Raw genomic sequence first — 21,840 nt, 5'->3', positions numbered from 1 at the left:
GCGCGCACGGGGTGATAATCTCAACGAGAACATAAATCTCGTTGAACTTTTAATTATTTTTATCTATCTAGTTCCTAAACTTTGAAAAGTAGCTAATTGGTCTATAATTTTTAATTTTGCCTCAAGAAACTTTAAAAATGTTTAATACATCTTTACATTTTAAGTTCTCCAGTTTTCATTTTTTTTTTTTTTTTTTTTTTGTCTAATAGATTATTTACCTTAAATTCATAAGTTTAAAATCATATTAAATATAAAATTTAATTTTATAACTAATAATATTTTTTAAAAAATAAAGCATGTCAGATTACTTTAACATTCTTTAAGATTTTAAATTATAAGAGCTAAATTGAAAAATTATCCACAACCACTCTCGCATTTAAAAAATATTTTTGAATTTTGCAGAAAATTGAAGAGAGAAAAAAAAAAAGAAAAAAAAGGCAAGGGGCCAAGACGGGGAAGCGCACTGCAGTCGTTCCGAAAGCTACATAACCAAAACGCTCGAAACATACACAACGGCAGAGTCGATCAACCATGAAATCTTCGGCCTCAGCTAACTCAAAATCTCCTTTCAAGTTCAGGATGTGAGTTCTTTTATCTCTTTCTACTTCATCATTGTTCGTTTCATTGATTCCTCTTTCTTATGGCTTTATATTTGGTTTAATGTTCCCAATCATTATCAAAGTCCGACGGCGGAGAATCTAGTGCCAATTCGCTTAGATATCGAAATTGATGGTCAGAGATTCAAAGATGCCTTCACTTGGAACCCTACTGGTAATTTCGTTTATTTATATCGCTCATGCCTGTTAATGTTTCCTTTTCAATCAATGATGTTTGATGTGTAGCGTAGTTTCAGCTCTGACCGTTCGAATTTAGGGTTTTTTTGTCCCTAAATTTATGATTTCTGACTTGGAAGACTGAATTAATCCCTGTTTTACCGATGATATTGGCGTATTGTTGATTCTTTAGTGAAAAACTTGCATACTTCATTTAGTTTTTATGTACGAGTTTAATGTCTTCCATGAACTTTTAATTATGTACATAATAAATATATTAAATATAAAAAATATTGAATAGGTCAAGAATTCAAAGTTCAAAGACTATTAGACACAAAATGGAAGTTTTGGGACATATTTTTAAATTTAGAGATCTATGTTAGACACAAACTTGAACATTCAAGGGCTTGGCTTGTGATTTTAACTAAAGTTTATGCATATATATAAAATAGTATTTATGAATAAGATATTTAATGTCCAACCTTAACCTTAAGATTAATAGAGGTAAGAGTTCCATCATTGATATTACTTGTTTTCTCGTCATTCTTTTCTCTACAATGAGTTTTATGGTTCTTAAGAAAACATTTAAATTCTTATGCAAATTTCAAAACGTACCAAAACTTTTCGACAACGTTGTTTAGGGAGGTAAATGATTTTTTTGGATATGGCCTTAACGTACCACCCTTTCAAGAACGCAAAAGCCCTATTATGGAAAAACCTCATCATGGCTTTCTTTTGGAATCTGTGGAAAGAAAGAAATTAGAGAATATTTGCAGAAAAGACACAGACCTACACAAAACTTTTCGACAATGTTGTTTACCAAGCTATATCTTGGTGTAAACGGTCTAATATTTTTACTTCCTATAGTTATACCTCCCTCATTGCAAATTGGGAAGGTCTTTTGTAAACATCATGGATTATACATCCCTCTTGTAAATTTCACCCATCAATGAAATTGTCTCTTATATATATAAAAAAATAATAATAATAATAAAATTTTTTGAAAACTACATTTTTAGTTTTCAAAACTCAGCTAGGTTTTTGAAAACACAGGTAAAAAGTAGGTAACAAAACTAGAAAACCCATAGAGGCTTAATTTTGAAAAACTAAAAACCAAAAACCAAATAGTTATCGAACAAGATCTAAGTTATTTAGGTTTTAACACGGGAGCTTGAACCTAGGGATTCAGTGGTTATCTTGAAACATCCCAAAACAGTAGGCACTCTTGAAGGTTAACTTGAAAATGTGTTTTTTGCTCTTGTGATAGTATCTCCAATTGCATGATTATATCTTATGTGTACTCTAGATCCCGATTCAGAGGTGGTGGTCTTTGCAAAGAGGACGGTGAAGGATTTAAAGCTTCCCCCAGCATTTATAACACAAATTGCACAATCCATTCAAGTAAGAACAATGGTTATCCGAACCTTCCTCTCCCATTCTTCAGGATTTCAATTGTCAGCCTAAACCATGTTTTCTAGTAATTAAGAGCAATTTTTGTTTTAACTTACATGAATTTTTGTAATGAAATATTGACATGCCATCAAATTTAATTATGTTTACTCTTGGCTTTTGCTTATTAGTCACAACTTACAGAATTCAGATCCTTTGAAGGTCAAGATATGTATACTGGTGAAAAGATTATTACAATCAAGGTTTGTCTAATTGGCATTGCAATACCAATCTCTTGACAACCTCCTCCCTTTATCATTATCTTACAGCTAGGTGCAAAATAATGCAATTCTTTTTCTTTTCCAGCTTGATCTTCGAGTAAACAATACGCTCATAAGGGATCAGTTTCTGTGGGTAAAGTTGAACATACTCTTGATACATTTGACTGGAAAAAATATTTATTAAGCTTACTTGTGCAAACTGATATGTCTTTTAGGACTTGAACAACTATGAGAGTGACCCTGAAGAGTTCTCCCGGACATTCTGCAAAGATTTGGGTATTGAAGACCCTGAAGTAGGAGTAAGCAAAAATCAATTGAATTTGAAAATATACAAAATAAATTCTTTTGTACATGTAAATTGGTTCCGTTGGTGATGAAAAGGCAGCATCTCACTTCGAAGGGATGGATTGTCAATGAGTTATTTTCACCTAAAGTCTCCTGTAATTGTTTTTTTTCCCCCCAACTATTGGATACCATGAGAATTTCATTTATTTTTGTGAGGTAGCCTGCAATTGCTGTTGCGATTCGAGAGCAGCTTTATGAGGTTTGTTTTTTCTTACCTGTTAAGCCTCCCTTTCGTAAAGACAATACTTTTTACAGTTCTGTTCACAATCTGAATGATTTATTTCGTCACTGCATCTTCATTGTGTCTATGTTCCAGATAGCCGTGCAGAACGTTGCTTCAGCAAGAGAAAGCAGACTGAGCAAGAAGGGCCGCCGAGGGTTTGAGCATGTTTCAGCAAGGTATATTCATTCAAACTTGTGCGTTGTTCCTCATTCTCTTTTGTAATTGGGACTTGGAATGAAACTAAATATTCACCTTCACTCGTTTGTCTTTTGCAATTGTGCTTCTTTATCTGTTTGGTGCAACAGTAAAACTGGAGGTGCTTCGGTGGACTTGATGAAGTTATTTGGTCATCGATCAAGTGCTGTTCGGTGAGTATTATTTTATTAATTTTTTTGAGTAATTACTTTATTCCCTGTTACCATTTTCCTAATATCATACGTTTTATTCTAATTTTTTAGCTTGTAGTTTGTGTTTATTATTAATGTTCTTTCTTTCTAAAATTTATATCTTAAACTTATCTATTCTCAAGTTTTAATATAAAAAATATTCAAAATACAAAGTCACTTGACATGCACTCTTTCGAACAATCTATACAAGTTAATGCACTTGGAGCTTAAATCATTATTCTTTTGGCTGTCTTGGTTTTTGTACCATTTTCATTTGTCAGGGTTGGTGAATTTCGATTGGGAGTGATCTTTTTTTTTTCTAAATTAAAAATTAACTCATGCTATTAGTGTATTTCTAATATTCGTTGCAGCTAACTTGTAAAATTATAAAAATTTGATGCTTATGGAAGTATGCACTAAAATGCAACAGGAAAAGAAAGGACTGGGACATCTACGAACCAATTGTCGATCTTCTATCCAACGAGGAAGTAGATGCCCTTGAAGCAAAAGAAGAGAGGGCTGCTCGATAACACGTTGCAAGTAGTTGAGAATATCACTCGTATCGTCATCGAACAGTGTCGACTTTTCCAGTGGAGGTAAATTATTCAACCCAGATGAAGTTCGTAGGCAATTGTTCTTGCTATCTTAACACATACTTAAGAGTTCTTTAACTTCCAAGTTAAAAGCTTTCGAATCGATTCTTCATCGACTGTACGTAATCCCTGTCTAGCTCTCAAGTAGGGACATGAACTCTCTGATAAGTTCACATGGTAGATCTTTTGACAAGTTTTACTGTATTGGCATGGACTATATCTCACTAGAGAAGGGTAGACCTTCTGAAATGAGTTTTCATTCTATTTCTTGCCTTTGATTTCATAATCAAAATCAGAACCATTCAAAAAGTGTTGAATGACTCATTAAGAAGGATTACACTGTTCCATTTAGCTGATAAGTGAAAAGTTCACTGATAGAATCATCTGGGCTTTTCCACAATGCTCCATTTTCCTCTTTGGAAGTTGGGATATGGGTTGTGGCTAGGCTTTGGTGATAACATTCCATAGCAGGGTCGAAGAGAAACTCTCTTACTTTTGGATATGGCTGAAAATTTTATTATGAGACTCTCTAGGATGGATTCGGTTTCACCTCCACTTCATGTGTTCGATAGAGGAGGACTATTTAGAGGTTTGGAGGTCAATGTGTAACGACCCAGATCCACCGCTAGCAGATATTGTCCTCTTTGGGCTTTCCCTTTCAGGCTTCTCCTCAAGGCTTTAAAACGCGTCTCTTAGGAGAAGGTTTCCACACCCTTATAAATGGTGATTTGTTCTCTCGTTCTATCTATATTGAGATTTTTCTTAAGAATCTAAGCATAAACCTTTGTCGTTTATAAGTTTTCTTGCCGTTGTTGTGATAAATTGGATCCAATCTATTCAATCCAGGTTTGATGAAGTTAGATCATTGAATACTTCATCCTCGATCCGATAAGACCTAAAACAAATCATGGGGTATTTCCAACTCAATGTTTGATTGGAGGATGAAATTGAAAGGATAATATTGTAGAAATGGAGGTTTTTGGATAATCCCTTCACGAGAAGCCCATCCATATCCCTATCTTTCTTCCTCACAAATCTATGAAAATGACAGAGAAAAATAAAAATAAAATCTGTACGGAATGATCGAGACTTTAGTATTGGTGTGGCAGTTGGAATTAGTGGCTCAAATTTTGAGATGATTAGATATCCACAACCATTCTTTGGCATCGATCCCGTAGATATTCTATTTACGAGGAGGGATTCAAACCTCTAAGCTCAACTTCGAATACCACACTACAAAATAAGAGCTCGTGTGGAGCTTTTTCTTTCTGATACACTGAAACATAATACAATTTTACAACCCCTGTAATAGGAGGGTTGGAGGTACGGCTAAACAATTCGAACTACATTTTCGATCTCGGTAATTGAACGGTTAGTTCCAATTTAATTTCTATGATATTTTAATTTCATTAAACGAGACGAATGAGTTATTACAAAATGGACCAAAATGAGTTATTTACTCACGTGGTAGATGAATTTTATGAATTGACGTTTTTGTTCTATTCTATTACTACAAAGAAATTTAAAAAATCTCTCTCTAAATCAAAATACGGGTGAGAAAGATGAGGTTCCATTTCCCACTAGGAAAGAGATTTAATTTTTACATTAACTAAGAGTAATAAGTCTCACCATGATTAAGAGCTTCTTCAAATCATGGGGATTCATTCCTTCCCTATAAACATAACGAAATCATAACTCACCGAGAAATAGAGAAAAAGAGTTATCTACAATCTTTTGGCCACGGCCGTGACAACGGCGACCACCACGACGATGATTAAGAAGACATATTATAGACGGTGGAGTTGGTGGTGGCGGCGGCTGTAGTAGAGTTAGTCTTGTCTAAAATAGACCACATAACTTGCACGTCTTCATACCCACATGCCATCACCTCTCCTTGTAGGTCTCTCACGTCTACTCGCTTCTCTTGCTCTACAAAAGAAACTTAAAATAAGACCATTTTCTTTATTTTTTGCTCCGTCGTTGAAAATTCAAAAGAAAACCCGAGAGCTCACCTGAGTCGGAGTCGGAGTGGGACTTCTTCGAGTCTCTCGGGTGTTGGTTGAAGATGGTGCAAGCCTTTCTAATAGGAGAAATTATGGTTTTCTTCCAAGAAGCCATTACCAACGAGAACGATGAAGCACGTAGACGAGAGTATATATATATATATATATATATATATCTTAAAGTCTTAGAGAGAGAGAAGGCAAGATCCGTTTTTTCTTATCTAAAAATCAAAAATATTATTATGACAATATTAATAATATTTAAAAAGTATAAAAATAAATAAATAAATATATTATAAAGTGTATTTTCATACTGCAAAAAGCACATGGATCACCGTCCTCTCCGACCTTACACGTGAAACCCTTCACTTCTAACTTTCAAAACACTTTTATTTTTATAAAAAAAAATCATTTTAATTGTATTTTCCACTTGCTTTCGTTTCTAAATTCTTTTGGACCGATCCAAAATTTTGGATTGATCGGGTCGGTAACCCAAGCAACTCGAATAAAGCTCACAGCTCAACCCAATCCTCTTATTTATCCACCGTACACGTCACACTAATAACTAAAATTTCATAAATTTTAAATATCAAACATTTACAAGTCATAGCTCATCACTGACGTTTATTACAAATGTTAAATATTCTTAATCTTTTTAGGAAGAGGGTAGGGTTGGGGTTGGGTTATAACCCTATTTTCAAGTTGGTCGGGTTGACCCAACAAACAAAGGTAAACCCACAAATTGACCTGAATTTTCGGTTTTGTAAAAAATTAACTCAACCTAAATCGGACAAAAAAAAAAAAATCTAACCCAACCCAACTCAAAAGGAGGGGACGAGGGACTAGAGAATCAAGCCATCGAGCCTTTTTTGTGCTGGTTTCCTCGTAGAAGCCATCGGGTTGACCTTACCTAAAATTGCAATTGCACGTCGTTAATCTATGGTTGAAATAATATTTTATGGCTCGAATTCATAATAATTCATTTCGGGTATAATTAATAAATTATTATACAAGTACCAATAATTAATTAATTTGCACAATTATACATTAATTAAAATATTAGTCAATGATTGGTTAATGGTTACCTGTAATTAAACAACTAATGAGTCAGTGTTATGGTTCCCAAGTTTACAAATTGTTAAGGAATTAACTAATAATTAAACCTCTAATTATTGCTTAACTTGATGTTAAGAGCTTTCCCAAAAAATGGGAACATAATCCAAACTCATTTCGAAGAACGAGGGATTGTTACGGAATGAATTACGACCTAACTATATGACCTAATTCTAGCTTGGACATGCTCGGTGAACACCTATGTGCACTATGACACCTATCAACCATGCCTAAGCTCGACCAGACGATTGATCCAAGTGTATAGACACATCAAAGTGTAACGTGCTGACCACACCAGGTGTGGATTGTAAAAAAATGGCAGGAACACATGTCAATTATTACTCTGTCAAAAATATGCCTTACTGTACTCGACACCAACTTGTATTAGTTCTAGCTTACGTTCAGAGTGTACTGGACTGAAAATCAATCGATGCGAGATTCTACTTACACCTTATCTGATTGAAAATAAAAACGACAGATATACGGTAAGATCCCACGTTGGTTGAAGAGGGAAACAAAACATTCCTTATAACGGTGTGGAAACCTCTCTCCAGTAGACACGTTTTAAAATCATGAAGCTGATAGCAATACGTAATGGGCTAAAATGGACTTGAGTTTTTATATAAACGGACCAACGGACCATCGAACAATGAATTGGTAGCCTAATAATACACGTACCCGACCACCCACTTGTGCGAATGAGCTTAAAAGAAGTACAAATAAGTATACGGAATATTTTGGATGAAGTTGAGAGGACATTGGCATTTGACACCAATAATATCAATTCAATTTGCCTTTCAATGGCCACGCTTGTGTTCAAATCATGTTGTCTTTTTAGTACTCTTTCTCTATACTTTAGGTGGCATTTCGAATCTCATCTTTATACCTTTTTCTTTCGGATCGACTCATTCAATTATTCTCCATACACTGTTCTTTGTTCGAAAAAAAACTCGTCACCGTAAATTGGATGAGATTACCTTTCGTTAGGTTATTATTAATACCTTTCATTTGGGGTCGAGAGCTACCATCCTTAGAGGTACCACATTAATAACAACGGTAACGGCTCAAGCCCATCACTGTTAGATATTGTCCTCTTTGTACTTTTACTTTCGGGTTTCCCCTCAAGGTTTTTAACACGCGTCTGCTAGGGAGAGGTTTTCACATCCTTATAAAGAATACTTCGTTCTCCTCCGGAAAAATGTGGGATCTCACAACCCACCCTCTTTAGGGACCAACGTCCTCTCTAGCACTCATTCCCCTTTCCAATCGATATCGTTTCCTTATCCAATCGACGTATGATCTCACAACAATGTTCTAACTTGATACAGGTCTCTACGTCCTACAACTGACCCGTTTTTCAGATGGGTATCAGAACGATGAAAGTTTTTACTAACCAAATTTCAAACCCGATATGAAACGAGAAAATTTACAACCCGAACTAAACTTTCGGGAAAAAAAAAAAGCAAGCATATTTGCACAAGGTAAGCAAATCAAAACCCACAAGAAGAATCAAATCCAAAATTTCTCAAAGAAGTAGAAGTAGACATAGATATGATATTCATTGATATCAACATGAACACAAATCAATATCAAACTAGGGGCAAGTAAGCTATTCAAAGGTAGGGTTAGGTATTAGGCAAGCATGCACTAAACTTAAGGCCCTCATTTTTATATGTTCTAGCCTCTCTTTACGGGTCGAGAGCTGCTAACCCTAGAGGTACCACATTAACGACAACTGCAATAGCCCAAGCCCATCGCTAGCAGATATTATTCTCTTCGAGCTTCTCCTGAAGGTTTTTAAAACGCGTTTGTTAGAAAGAGGTTTTCACGCCCTTTTAAAAAATGTTTCGTTCTCCTCCCCACGAACAGAGGATCTCACAATCCACTCCCTTCAGGGCCCAGTGTCTTCGCTGGCACTCGTTCCCCAAAAAGTTCCCTTATAATTCATTTACCTCTCTTTAGGGTCGAGAGCTGTCAACCCTAGAGGTACCACATTAATAACAATTGCAATAGCCCAAATCTGTCGCTAGCAGATATTATTCTCTTTGGATTTTCCATTTCGGGCTTCCCCTAAAGGTTCTTAAAACGCGTTTGCTAGAAAGAGGTTTTCACGCCCTTTTAAAAAATGTTTCGTTCTCCTCCCCACGAACATGGGATCTCACAATCCACTCCCTTCAGGGCCCAGTGTCTTCGCTGGCACTCGTTCCCCAAAAAGTTCCCTTATAATTCATTTACCTCTCTTTAGGGTCGAGAGCTGTCAACCCTAGAGGTACCACATTAATAACAATTGCAATAGCCCAAATCTGTCGCTAGCAGATATTATTCTCTTTGGATTTTCCATTTCGGGCTTCCCCTAAAGGTTCTTAAAACGCGTTTGCTAGAAAGAGGTTTTTACACCCTTCTAAAAAATGTTTCGTTCTCCTCCCCACGAACATGGGATCTCACAATCCACTCCCTTCAGGGCCCAGTGTCTTCGCTGGCACTCGTTCCCCAAAAAGTTCCCTTATAATTCATTTACCTCTCTTTAGGGTCGAGAGCTGTCAACCCTAGAGGTACCACATTAATAACAATTGCAATAGCCCAAATCTGTCGCTAGCAGATATTATTCTCTTTGGATTTTCCATTTCGGGCTTCCCCTAAAGGTTCTTAAAACGCGTTTGCTAGAAAGAGGTTTTTACACCCTTCTAAAAAATGTTTCGTTCTCCTCCCCACGAACATGGGATCTCACAATCCACTCCCTTCAGGGCCCAGTGTCTTCGATGACACTCGTTCCCCAAAAAGTTCCCTTATAATTCATTTACCTCTCTTTAGGGTCGAGAGCTGTCAACCCTAGAGGTACCACATTAATAACAACTGCAATAGCCCAAACCCGTCGCTAGCAGATATTATTCTTTTTGGGCTTCCCCGGGAGGTATTTAAAACACGTTTGCTAGAAAGAGGTTTCCACACCCTTCTAAGAAATGTTTCGTTCTCCTCTCCAACGAATACGGGAGCTCACAATCCACCCCTTCAGGGCCGAGCGTCTTCACTGACACTCATTCCCCGAAAAGTTCCCTTATAATTCAAACCGTTCAATTCATCTCCTTGTTTGTAGCTCCCTAAAATCAAAGTTCCTTCACTTTTAGGTTGGCATTTGTTTCATATTGACTGCATCATTATCACTTACAAAAAGCATATAAAACATAATATATTTGATATCTTTGCATTAAAAAGTTGAGATTTTGATATTAAATTAGGAAATGGGTTTGTCTTGTTGAACACTAAACCTAGCTACCTAATATCCTTTTGGGTTAGCCATTAAGGCTTTGAGCTGTATGCCATCAGCATCTCTTGCTACCATTTATATCACTGACATGATCTTTGGCTTCTTATTCTACATTGCTGGGTTCTTGTTGATATAGAAATGGACTTTCTTGGTAAACAAGTATCATTTCATTTTATCTCGCTGCTTCACTTCTTTCGTTCACCTCTTTTTCGTGTACGATATACTCGATATGTTAAAAAATCGAGGTTGCGTTTCGTGAGTTTGATTATTTCGAGATATGGGTCGACTCGGTTAACTTAATTCTAGTCAGTTCCAAGTAAACGTGCTAAGTTTTCCAAAAACCATGAATAACTGACGAGTAATTTTGAACTAGAAACAAACTCGAGTATACACGAGAGACCCATGTTGGAAAGTAAGAAAAGGAGAAGGTATGAGCAAGTTCCCGACTCGTGGCATCTTCGAATTACTCGATTTGGTTCTTTCTTAACCTAATTCATAAAGAAAATGGGAAAATCCGTCGTTCTTCCCTATTTTACAACCTAATGAAGATGCACATAAATTTTTTGATCTAACTTAAGCATCGGAAATGGCGTGGCAAGCGTCGAATCAGTGTGTAGTGTTTCACTTTACAAGCACGATTTTCCTCAAAGTAAGGTAAATACTGTAAATTTTTTTTATCTAAATTAAGCATCGGAGCTGGTGTAACAAGTGTCACATTAGTGTGTAGTATTTCACTTTACAAGCGCGTTTTTTCTTCAAAGTAAGGTAAATACGGTAAATTTTCTTATCTAACTTAAGTATCAGAGCTGGTGTGGTAAGCGTCACATCAATGTACTGCAGTATTTCACTTTATAAGCACGGTTTTTCCTCAAAGCAAGGTAAATACAGTAAAATTTATCTAAGTTTAAGATTCAACCGAGCGGAAAGTAAAAATTTAAGATAAAAATCGGCTGTTATTTACGGTTGTTATGAATCGTACTTTCGATTTGTACCATATAATTTATTTTTTTGGCTTTGAAGTACAAAACTACCAACATACACTAGGTATTATATATGCTTTCTCAACAAAAGTACATGATTGTCAATTCTCAAAAAAGGGGAAGCATAGAATAAAGCTATGTGCCATTCCTATCCGCTCACCTACGCACACTTTTAACTCAAAGCTACCTCACGATAATCGAGCTCACTTTAGTATCTCGTACTCACATGACCTGATATTACTGTGACGGTGTAACCATGCGTAATATCAGGTCATGTGAGTATAGCATGATATGAAGAAAACGAAGCATTCTTTGTAAGAGTAAAAAACTTTTTCTAATAGACGCGTTTTAAAATTTTGAAGTTGACGACATTACGTAATGGGCTAAAACGAACAATGTCTACTAGCAATGACCGACTTTAACTGTTACATGATAAGGGATGGAATCAAATAATAGATAGCGATTGATGTTGATTAGGGTAGGGAAATTGAAGCACTAAAATGCTTTTTCATATTCTTCGTACTCTCATTTCATTTTGTGGATCAAACGATCACGAGACTTCGAGATCATTTTCGTTGTTCTTTCATGCTCTAGGTTCTCTCATAATCACACCCACTTGTCTCGATTCAAAAGTTGTCGATTTAGACCTATTCTTTCAAAAAAAAAAAAAAAAAAAACCGATCACTGTTTTGGTATAATAAATATAAATTTATGAGGACTAGGGGTGTTCAAATAACACGAGAATTCAACTAATCCAAACTAACAAGCGAGAACCATAAAAGATGGGTCGAATTAGATTTTTTTTTCCGATTGGGTTGAATTTTTGGAAAACTAAAAATCCGGGTCGATTTGGAGGTTGACATTTTTTTTGGTCCGATCAGCTCGACCAATTTGACAATAGGGTAGAACCCAACCCTATCCCACTTTAAGGATTATTACGAAGATTAAAAACATTTGACTTTTGTAATTAATGTTAGTAATGTGTTGTGTCGGGTTAATGTTTGATATTTGAGTTTTGCGAGGTTTTATTTATTAACGTAACATGTACTGTGAATAAGTATGATTTTTTAAAATAATTAAAAAAACCGGACAACCCAACCCAATCCAACTCGAAAATAGAGGATTGAGTTAGTTTTGGGTCTAGTCGGATTAGTTTCGGGTCTAGTCGAGTTGGGTTGTGAACTATATTCGGGTTGCTCGGGTCACCAACCCATAAAGTCTCGTTCCAATAGAAAGTATCAGAACCGCTCATTTTTCTCCTTTCCAAAACCTATCGGATGCCGAAAATATTACTTTATATTATAGTTTGCCAACAAAAGGAATCATAAGAAAATGGATTTAGGTACATACCTTTGTACTATATATTCAATAATGGATACAATAGTAACCCATAATATAAAGTGAAATTACATCATATAATATGGTTCCCTTTTAGAGATTTGGTATAGCTTGTTCATCCAACCATCGAAATGGAATATTATTGAATTCCGTGTATTCAATAAAGTCACACGTCGCTTTTATCTGTATAATTAGCTCGTTAGAGGCTAAGACGACATATTTGAATCTCGACCACATATTTCATTTCACTAAAATAATTTTCATTTTTTTTTCAATGAACAGTTTGTTAATTGTGTATCAAATAATACCCAGATCGTCACTCGATGAAAGAAATAACAATCTTGCTCCAATCATCAAAACAAATAACTCGAAAACATGATAGCTACACACGAGACTACTTCGATATTTACTTGGGTCTCGAGGATTGTTTGTACTGAGTTACTTACGGAATATTACTGAGTCGCCCAAGAACACTTCGTTAAAGCATAACGAGTGTCTCATTATGGGAATTTGCACTTACGGTTCTTACAGGTTGAGCTAGTAAGAGCCATCTTCAGTACGGAGACGGTAACAGTACAAGCCCACCATTTCAGAATATTGTTATGTTTAGGCTTTCCCTTTCGGGCTCTATTGAGAGATTTCCACACCCTTATAAAGAAGGTTTCGTTCTCCTGCTCAACTAATATGGGATTTCAGAGAAACCCTTTAAAGATAAGAACGAGACACTCGTGATCTAAACACCAAGACACGAGCAATTCAACCGTTCTTATCTCAAACCCGGTAAGATTCATCTCATAACCACAACAAAAAGACACAAAATCCCAACTTTCCAACATGGTAAAACCACATCACCAACTTTTATTCATCATAAAAACAAAAGATTACAAACAAAGAAACCTCGGCCAATACCCAATTCCAAACCAACCCAAGAACACACATAATATTCAACAAGATCAATGATGAACAAGCCAATGAGCAATGGCCAAAGAAGAAGAACCAGCAGCGGCGGCAACCGTGGCGGCGAGGGCAGCGGGGGCGGCGGCTAAACAGCAAGCGTTTGTCGTTCGGGATCAGAAACACGAGCGTCATAGAATCTAGCAATAAAAGCAGAAGCTTTCCGATCAATCCCAGGCTCAGCCACCCATCTTGTATCTTCATCACTAGGCCACATCCTACGCCTAATCTCACCACTTTCATCCCAATACCCTTCATCTCTTCCACCCTTTGAAAAGCAACAGCTCTTAAAGATGCTGCAAATTGAGAAGCATTTCATGGACTTTGATCTTCCCCCCATAAATAAAACCAAAATTTCTTGTTTGTTCTTCAACAATTTGCCTCCAAGAACACCAAATTCTGCCTTGTTTTGTTGTTTTGATCGGTTTGTAAGCTACAAAATGGCAGAGGAAGTGTTGGAGGCTTTTTCAGTGATCACGATGGGAGAGAATATTGGTTGCATGAGTTTTTATAGTGGAAAGATGAACAGGGTTTGCTTTTGTGACAGCTTGTTAAAGATAAAATTTTTAATTTTTTTTTTTTATATGAAATGACGTGAAATAGGGTTGATTTCAATTATTCCCGGTCGTGTCGGAAATATTTTATTCTCGTTAACTCGTATGATGTCGCCCGACAGTAGTAGCGTTGTTGACATCTCTTTGATAGGTCGAGTGGGACGTTTGGTTGTTTTTCCTACATTTTCATCCGCTCGTTTTAGCTGTCACAATGTCTATTAGGGAGTAGTTTTCATACCCTTATAAGGAATGCTTTGTTTCCTTAGGAGCCTAACGTCTTTGCTGGCATAGTATACGATATCTGACTCTGATACTATTTGTAACAGCCGAAGCCCACTGTTAGTGGATATTGTCTGTTTTGACCTGTTACGTATTGTCATCTATCTCATGATTTTAAAACGTGTCTGTTAGGGAGAGAATTTTACACCCTTATAAGGAATCCTTTGTTCCCTTAGGGGCCCAATGTTCTCGCTAGCATACCGTACAATATCTAACTCTGATACTATTTATAACAACGTCCCAAGTCCACTGTTTGCAGATATTGTCTGTTCTAACCCGTTATGTATCGCCATCTACCTCACGATTTTAAAACGCGTCTGCTAGGGAGAGAATCTCGCACCCTTATAAGGGATGCTTTGTTCCCCTAGGGGCCTAACGTCCTTGCTGGCATAGTATACGATATCTGACTCTGATACTATTTGTAATAGCTAAAGCTCACTGTTAGTAGATATTGTCTGTTTTGACCCGTTACGTATTGTCATCTACTTCTAAAACGCATCTATTAAGGAGAGAATTTCACACCCTTATAAGGGATGCTTTGTTCCCTTAGGGGCTTTATGTCCTCGCTGGCATACTGTATAATATCCGACTCTGATACTTTGTAACAGCCCAAGCTCGCTGTTTAGCAAATATTGTCTACTTTGACTCGTTATGTATTGTCATCTACCTCACGGTTTTAAAACGCGCCTATTGGGGAGAGAATTTCACACCCTTATAAGGAATGCTTTGTTCCTTTAGGGGCCCAATGTCCTTGCTGGCATACTGTACAATATCTGACTTTGATACTATTTGTAACAGCCCAAGCCCACGGTTAGTCGATATTGTCCCCTTTGACTCGTTACGTAGTGTCATCTACCTCACGGTTTTAAAACGCGTATGTTAGGGAGAGAATTTCACACCCTTATAAGGAATCCTTTGTTCCTTTAGGGCCCAAAGTCCTCGCTAACATACGGTACAATATCTGACTCTGATACTATATATAACCGTCCAAGCCCACTGTTAGCAAATATTGTCTACTTTGACCTCTTACATATTGTCATCTACCTCACGGTTTTAAAACGCGTCTGTTAAGTAGAGAATTCCACACCCTTATAAGGAATGTTTTGTTCCCCTTTCCAACCGATGTGGGATCTCACACGCTTATTTAGATTAAGTTTGAAGGAACATAATTCTGTCATGTCGACTTTTCGTTCAACGTTCTAAAGTATTTTCTACGTTCCAGGGTTCTTCTAAAACGTGTATTAAAAGTCAAAAGTAATCTTACAACTTTTAAAAATGTTTTGGAAACCAAGTTTTTTTTTGTTTTTTTATTTTTTTATTTTTGACCCAAGAAATGGATGGCTAGGATTGAATGATATGACTTGTTAAAAATGAAAATGAGAGTAAAAGCTCAAAGATTATTGTCCTCTACTTTTTTGTTTGTTCTTGATTCTTTTGTTTTTTCATACATGATTCTTCCCTAACTTGTTTAAATAATGCCTACCAAAACACCTTCCTTATAATAACCTAATTTTTTTATGAATCTAAAACAAACAACACAAAACATTATACGTTTTGTTCATCTTTTAGGTTTAATCAATTGCTATATACCTTATGATCATTGATATCAATTTAGCTATGGTAGTGGTACCTCTAAACTCAACATCAAACCCATGATATCTTTTAAACTATTTAGAACCGTAAGAGCCTAAGTTTACTGTTAGCAGATATTGTTTGTTTTGGTTCGTTACATATCGTCGTCATCCTCACGGTTTTAAAATGTGTCTGTTAGGAGATGTTTTCATACCCTTATAAAGAATGTTTCGTTCCCCTCTCCAACCGATGGTGGATCTCACAATCCACTCCTTTGGGAGCAGCATCCTCGTTGACACACCGTCCAGTGTCCGACTATGATACCATTTGTAACAGCCCAAGCCCACTGCTAGCAGATATTGTCTGCTTTAATCCGTTACATATTGTCATTATCCTCACGGTTTTAAAACGCATCTATTAGGGAGAAGTTTCCACACCCTTATAAAGAATGTTTCGTTCTCCTCTCCAACGGATGTGGGATCTCACAATCCACTACCTTTGGGGGTCAACGTCCTTGTTGGCACACTGTTACCATTTGTAACAGTCTAAGCCCACCACTAGCAGATATTGTCCGTTTTGGTTCGTTACATATCGTTGTTAGTCTTACGATTTTAAAACGCGTTTTCTAGGGAGAGGTTTCCACACCCTTATAAAGAATGGTTCGTTTCCCTCTCCAACCGATGTGGGATCTCACAATTCACTCCCTTTGTGGGCCAGTGTCTATGATACCATTTGTAACCGCTCAAGCCCACCACTAGCGGATATTGTCCATTTAGGCCCGTTACGTATCACCGTCAACCTCACGATGATAAAACGCATATGTTAGGGAGAGGTTTCCACACCCATAAAAAAAAAATGTTTCGTTCCTCTCTTCAACCGATATGAGATCTCACGATCCACTCCTCTAGAAGGCCCAACGTCCTTGTTGACACATCACCCGATGTCTGGCTTTGATACCATTTGTAACAGCCTAAACCCACAGCTAGCAAATATCCCACGTCGGTTAGAGAGAGAAATAAACCATTCTTATAAGGGTGTGGAAACCTCTCCCTAGTAGACACGTTTTAAAACCTTAAGAGGAAGCGTAGAAGGGAAAGCTCTAAAAAGAACAATATCCGCTAACAGTGGGCTCAAGCTGTTATAAGAACTTTCTTTTCGAAACGAACCCTTTAAGCTCGAAAAGCTAACGGGGAAAAGAAAGGGAGATGAACTTGAAAACCAAGGCAAACAAATGGCAGCTTGCCAACTTTGCCATGACAGGAAAATTTGAAAAAGAAGAACTAAACAAATGAAGGGAATGATACAAAGCTTGATCTTTGTGTTTTCTCATTGGTTTGTGAAGAGAAAAAGGTTCATGAACCTAATGGGTTTGAAATAAATAAGGATAGTTGCCCTCCAAAAGGGCACTTTTTGATCCCTTAAATCTTGAAAGAACCTTTGAAAGAAAGGGAGTGGGGTTGGGTTGAAGGGCAGGGGGAGCTTCTAAGAGGCCTCCCTCCACAGTGCATTCAAGCTGTCTACCTTTTAGGAATCTAAACACAAACACTTTCCCTTTACTTTATTCCAATTATGAATTCATAATTATAATAATCTCTTTCGACCGATCCGTTCGGTGATTTGTGTGTTTTGATCATTAGCGTTTGATTTTAATTTAATATTTCAAAAGCTAGATCTTGTCGATTATGAACATCTCTTAGAGAAATTCGTAATCCGAGCAACCCGAATGGAGTTCACAACCCAATTCAACTTTTTATTTTCGGGTCGGGTTGAGTTGAATTGTTGAATTATTTTTAAAAAAAGCCTAGTTATCTAGAATACGTATTATATTAATAACATTAGTTACAAACGTCAAATATTCTTAGTCTTTTATAATAATCTTAAAAGTAGGGTAGGTTGGGTCCGATAGTAACCTTATTTTCGGGTTGAGGGATGACTATAAAAGTAGGGTAGGTTGGGTCCGATAGTAACCTTATTTTCGGGTTGAGGGATGACTATAAAAGTAGGGTAGGTTGGGTCCGATAGTAACCTTATTTTCGGGTTGAGGGATGACTATAAAAGTAGGGTAGGTTGGGTCCGATAGTAACCTTATTTTCGGGTTGAGGAATGACTATAAAAGTAGGGTAGGTTGGGTCCGATAGTAACCTTATTTTCGGGTTGAGGGATGACCAGATCAAAAAATGTTAACCTACCGACTAACTCGAATTTTCCATTTTTCAAAAAATATAACCTAAACCCAAATTTTATGATTTGGGTTGGAAGGTTTGTGCTGGTTCATTTTGAGTCTGAACACTCCTAAAATAATAGGAGAAAAATTAAAATATTATATATATAATTTCTTATTTATTATTATTTTTAAATCTAAGGTAGAATTAACATTCAACTCTCGAGAGTACTAATCAGGGTCGAACAAAGTTTTCGAATAGGTATTTTATATAGAAGAATTACTTCATTTCTCGATAATCGACTAACCGTTCAAGACTATTTAAAATTATTTCGAACTAAAATGTTACTTTTGAAATTTCACGAACTAAGCTGACACAAAATCTGTAATAGCCGAAGCTCACTGCTATCAAATATTATCCATTTTGATCTGTTACGTATCGTCATCAGTCTCACGATTTTAAAACGCGTTTAATATATAACCGACGTGTGGTGTCACAAAACCTAAACGGGAGGAAATGTATTTTATTTTATTTTATTTTATTTTATTTTTTGTTCTCTTTTTATTAATTTGCATGGATTTTCCAATTAACATGGTGAAATGACAGAAAAACCGGTACACAAAAGGATAAGGCAATTCTCAGGACGAAAAGAAACGAACCAGTAGAGCCTTCGAAGAAGAAGAAGAAGAAGAAGAAGAGAAGAGAAGCAGGACGACAATGTCTTCAGCCATTGCTCCTTTATCGTTCCTCGGAACTTCCATTCTAGGCGTCTCTTATTCACAGAATCTTCGCATTCCTCCTCATCTCAATTTTCCGTCGACCACTTCAAGTTCCGGCCGACATTCTCTCGTTATCGAAGCCAAGGCTACCACCAGACGAGAGGACCGTGCTGCTCGCCATTCTCGTATCAGGAAGAAGGTAATCATCGAGTCCTTATTCCCCTATTTAACAACTTACCGCCTTCCCTCCCCTTCGCGTACTTTGTTATGCTAATTTGGCGTTTCTCTTGTTCCACATTGTTCTGTGCCCTAAAATTTTTCGGAGATTCACCGGAAATGGAGGTAGGTTGGGATTATTCTTGAAATGAGGTATCTAGGTTTCGTTTGTTTTAATTATTCCCGGGAATTACTCGGTGTTTCTCGGTTCTTATTGCAATTGTGTTGTTGTTTTACTTCTTTGTGGATATTGTTTCATTCTAGGTATCTATTTATTGTGAACTTCCAAAGGATTGATTTGATAATTCATGAACTCGTCGTTTATTTTAGAAGTTCTGGTTAGACTAGCTTGGAGGTGTACTTGTATATTAGAATTTTGTCATTGTTCCACTACCTAGGTCCTGGATTTCTGAAGATTGAGGAAAAGAGGGAAAAGAACAATGAGCTTGTTTATTTGTCATTGCAGGGAGTCAAAATTTCAAAATAGAAATATTTTATTGTTCTCAGCATCAAATTATGTTCATGAAAGCTGTAATTGGAATTTGTTTCAAGATAAGATCTGCGGAGACTTACATTGCTTTGGGCCTCAGATGACTTGAAAGTAAATTTACTCATTGGAGAAGCTAAAATTTATAGAAAAATGTAGCTTGTACAAAGAATAGATAGGAAACCAGAGTTTGGAAAGCCTAGAACATGAAAACAAGATAAGAAAGATATCCCGCATACTATTTACTTTTTTAGTTAGGAAACAAGCCTCATATATGGAACCACAATCGATTACAGTCGAAATGTGAGATGGTAACTGATCTCTCAAAGCTGGAGGCTAAAGATGGTACAAGAGTGGATCATTCTACACATAAATGCCTCTATGAGATCCCTCATTGGTTGGAAATGATAACGAAGCATTCCTTATAGGGGTGTGGAAACCTCTCCCTAGCAGAGACGCATTTTAAAACCTTGAGGGGAAGCCCAAAAAGGACAATATCTACTAGCGGTGGGCTTGAATTGTTACAAATGGTACCAGAGCCAGATATCGGGCGGTGTACCAACGAGGATGCTAGGCCTCCAAGGGGTTGGATTGTGAGATCCTACAATGGTTGGAGAGGAGAACGAAGCATTCCTTATGAGGGTGTGGAAACCTCTCCCTAGTAGATGCGTTTTAAAATCAAAAACTGCTGGCGATACGTAACGGGCTAAAGTGGACGATATCTGTTAATAGTGGGCTTGAGCTTGAGCTGTTACAAAAACACTACACATCCTTGACCCGACACTTGGAAAGGAGACATTTTCAATTTTGGCTATAGGATCTGTCTCGAACTCAAAAACTTTTGGATTACATCTAGACTGGTTAAAGAAAGATCTCGCTTTGTCAAATGGGTATAAATGGCGATCTCACACCCTCTGGGCAATATAAGCCACAGGGTATGGTCAATGAGAAATCTGGGAGATTGACTCCCTTTAGAACAGCACTGAGTTCAAAATTGTTATATTTAGAAGAGCCAATTGATTCCAATTGATTCTTGCTGGTATACAGTAGAACAGTTCACAGTACATTCATCTTCTTGTGCCTCAGGTTGAAGGAACAACAGAGAGGCCAAGGTTGTCTGTGTTCCGCTCCAACAAGCATCTCTATGTCCAGGTTATCGATGACTCCAAGATGCACACGCTTGCTGCAGTTTCAACAATGCAGAAATCAATCTCTGAGGGGTTAGACTACACTTCTGGCCCTACCATTGTGAGTTCACTACAACTAAGAATTAATTCATTTATGTTTAGCTTTCGTCCTTCCCCTTCCAAACCCTTTTTGCATTAGCTTGATGTCTATGTAGATCTTCTTACCTCTTCAAATAAGAGAGCATCTGTAACGGCCTAAGCAGACATTGTCCTCTTTAGAGCATTGAGTTTAGTTATCGTACATAGCCTTGCTTGAACAGATCGGTTCATAAGTTCTACCCCTATACCCTTGAGCTCTAGTCCGACTTGTCATTCTACGTATGCATGTAGGATTACAAGCTTAGGGATGTGATTAAGTTTAGAAACTAAACAAACAGCAACATAGTTTGCGGTGGCAGCCGACCTTCTGAAGCGAAATCCTTGTTATATGTGGGTAATATGGTTGCAGGAAGTAGCAAAGAAAGTGGGGGAAGCTATAGCAAAATCTTGTCTGGAGAAAGGAATAACAAAAGTTGCATTTGACCGTGGTGGATATCCATACCATGGACGTGTGGAAGCTCTTGCTGATGCAGCTCGTGAACATGGCCTTGTGTTCTGAATATCCCTCTTGTGTTTTTCATTGTCTTCTGTATGGTTTGCTGTTAACAGTGCCATCAGATGCCCATATTTTTCTGTTGATTAGACCTGAGTTGTAGCTTGTTTCACTTGAAATTAAGAGGGAAATTATTCATTCATTCATCATCTTTTTTCAAAAACAAAATTTACATTGAATCTATCATTTGAAAACAAAAGTACAGACGCTTTGATGTCGAAGAAATCGTTATTAGCCTATCTTTTGTGACAGAGATTTGAATATCTGATCTCTCGGTGGATGATATATGTTTTAACTAGTTGAACCATTGACTTTTAAAGTAGTAATTGATGTTTTATTTGCTATATGTGCTCGGATTTACTATGGTGACCTGTTTGACTCTTAAGAAAGTAATTGATATTTTATCTGCTAAAATATGCTCGGATTCAT

General features: G+C 36.9%; 4 protein-coding genes across 4 annotated transcripts; 2 read left to right on the top strand and 2 right to left on the bottom strand.

The window, feature by feature from the left end:
* Window positions 1-417: 417 nt before the first annotated feature.
* BSH (transcription regulatory protein SNF5, putative (BSH)) lies at window positions 418-4,254 on the top strand. The gene is made up of 10 exons (XM_023683044.2): window positions 418-581; window positions 683-771; window positions 2,080-2,174; window positions 2,354-2,425; window positions 2,529-2,576; window positions 2,659-2,742; window positions 2,949-2,987; window positions 3,105-3,187; window positions 3,317-3,379; window positions 3,828-4,254. Exons 1-10 carry the CDS (start codon window positions 532-534, stop codon window positions 3,925-3,927), a joined length of 723 nt encoding a protein of 240 aa, XP_023538812.1. The 5' UTR covers window positions 418-531; the 3' UTR covers window positions 3,928-4,254.
* Window positions 4,255-5,544: 1,290 nt separating this feature from the next.
* LOC111799626 (SsrA-binding protein) lies at window positions 5,545-6,161 on the bottom strand. The gene is made up of 2 exons (XM_087126031.1): window positions 6,003-6,161; window positions 5,545-5,919 (listed from the first exon to the last, which is right to left on the bottom strand). The coding sequence occupies exons 1-2, from the start codon at window positions 6,106-6,108 to the stop codon at window positions 5,765-5,767; spliced, it is 261 nt and encodes an 86-aa protein (XP_086982157.1). The 5' UTR covers window positions 6,109-6,161; the 3' UTR covers window positions 5,545-5,764.
* Window positions 6,162-13,512: 7,351 nt separating this feature from the next.
* Window positions 13,513-14,136, bottom strand: LOC111800720 (uncharacterized). Its single transcript, XM_023684536.2, has one exon. The coding sequence runs from the start codon at window positions 13,981-13,983 to the stop codon at window positions 13,732-13,734; it is 252 nt and encodes an 83-aa protein (XP_023540304.1). The 5' UTR covers window positions 13,984-14,136; the 3' UTR covers window positions 13,513-13,731.
* A 4,768-nt stretch (window positions 14,137-18,904) lies between these two features.
* Window positions 18,905-21,553, top strand: EMB3105 (Ribosomal L18p/L5e family protein). Its single transcript, XM_023683169.2, has 3 exons — window positions 18,905-19,128; window positions 20,719-20,880; window positions 21,268-21,553. Exons 1-3 carry the CDS (start codon window positions 18,928-18,930, stop codon window positions 21,415-21,417), a joined length of 513 nt encoding a protein of 170 aa, XP_023538937.1. The 5' UTR covers window positions 18,905-18,927; the 3' UTR covers window positions 21,418-21,553.
* Window positions 21,554-21,840: the final 287 nt, after the last annotated feature.

This window comes from Cucurbita pepo, chromosome 8 (assembly GCF_057944985.1).
Source record: "Cucurbita pepo subsp. pepo isolate OVF chromosome 8, ASM5794498v1, whole genome shotgun sequence".
In the NCBI taxonomy this organism is placed as follows: Eukaryota; Viridiplantae; Streptophyta; class Magnoliopsida; order Cucurbitales; family Cucurbitaceae; genus Cucurbita; species Cucurbita pepo.
Note: the sequence above shows the minus strand (reverse complement) of the source record. Positions and strands in the feature narration are given on the sequence as shown.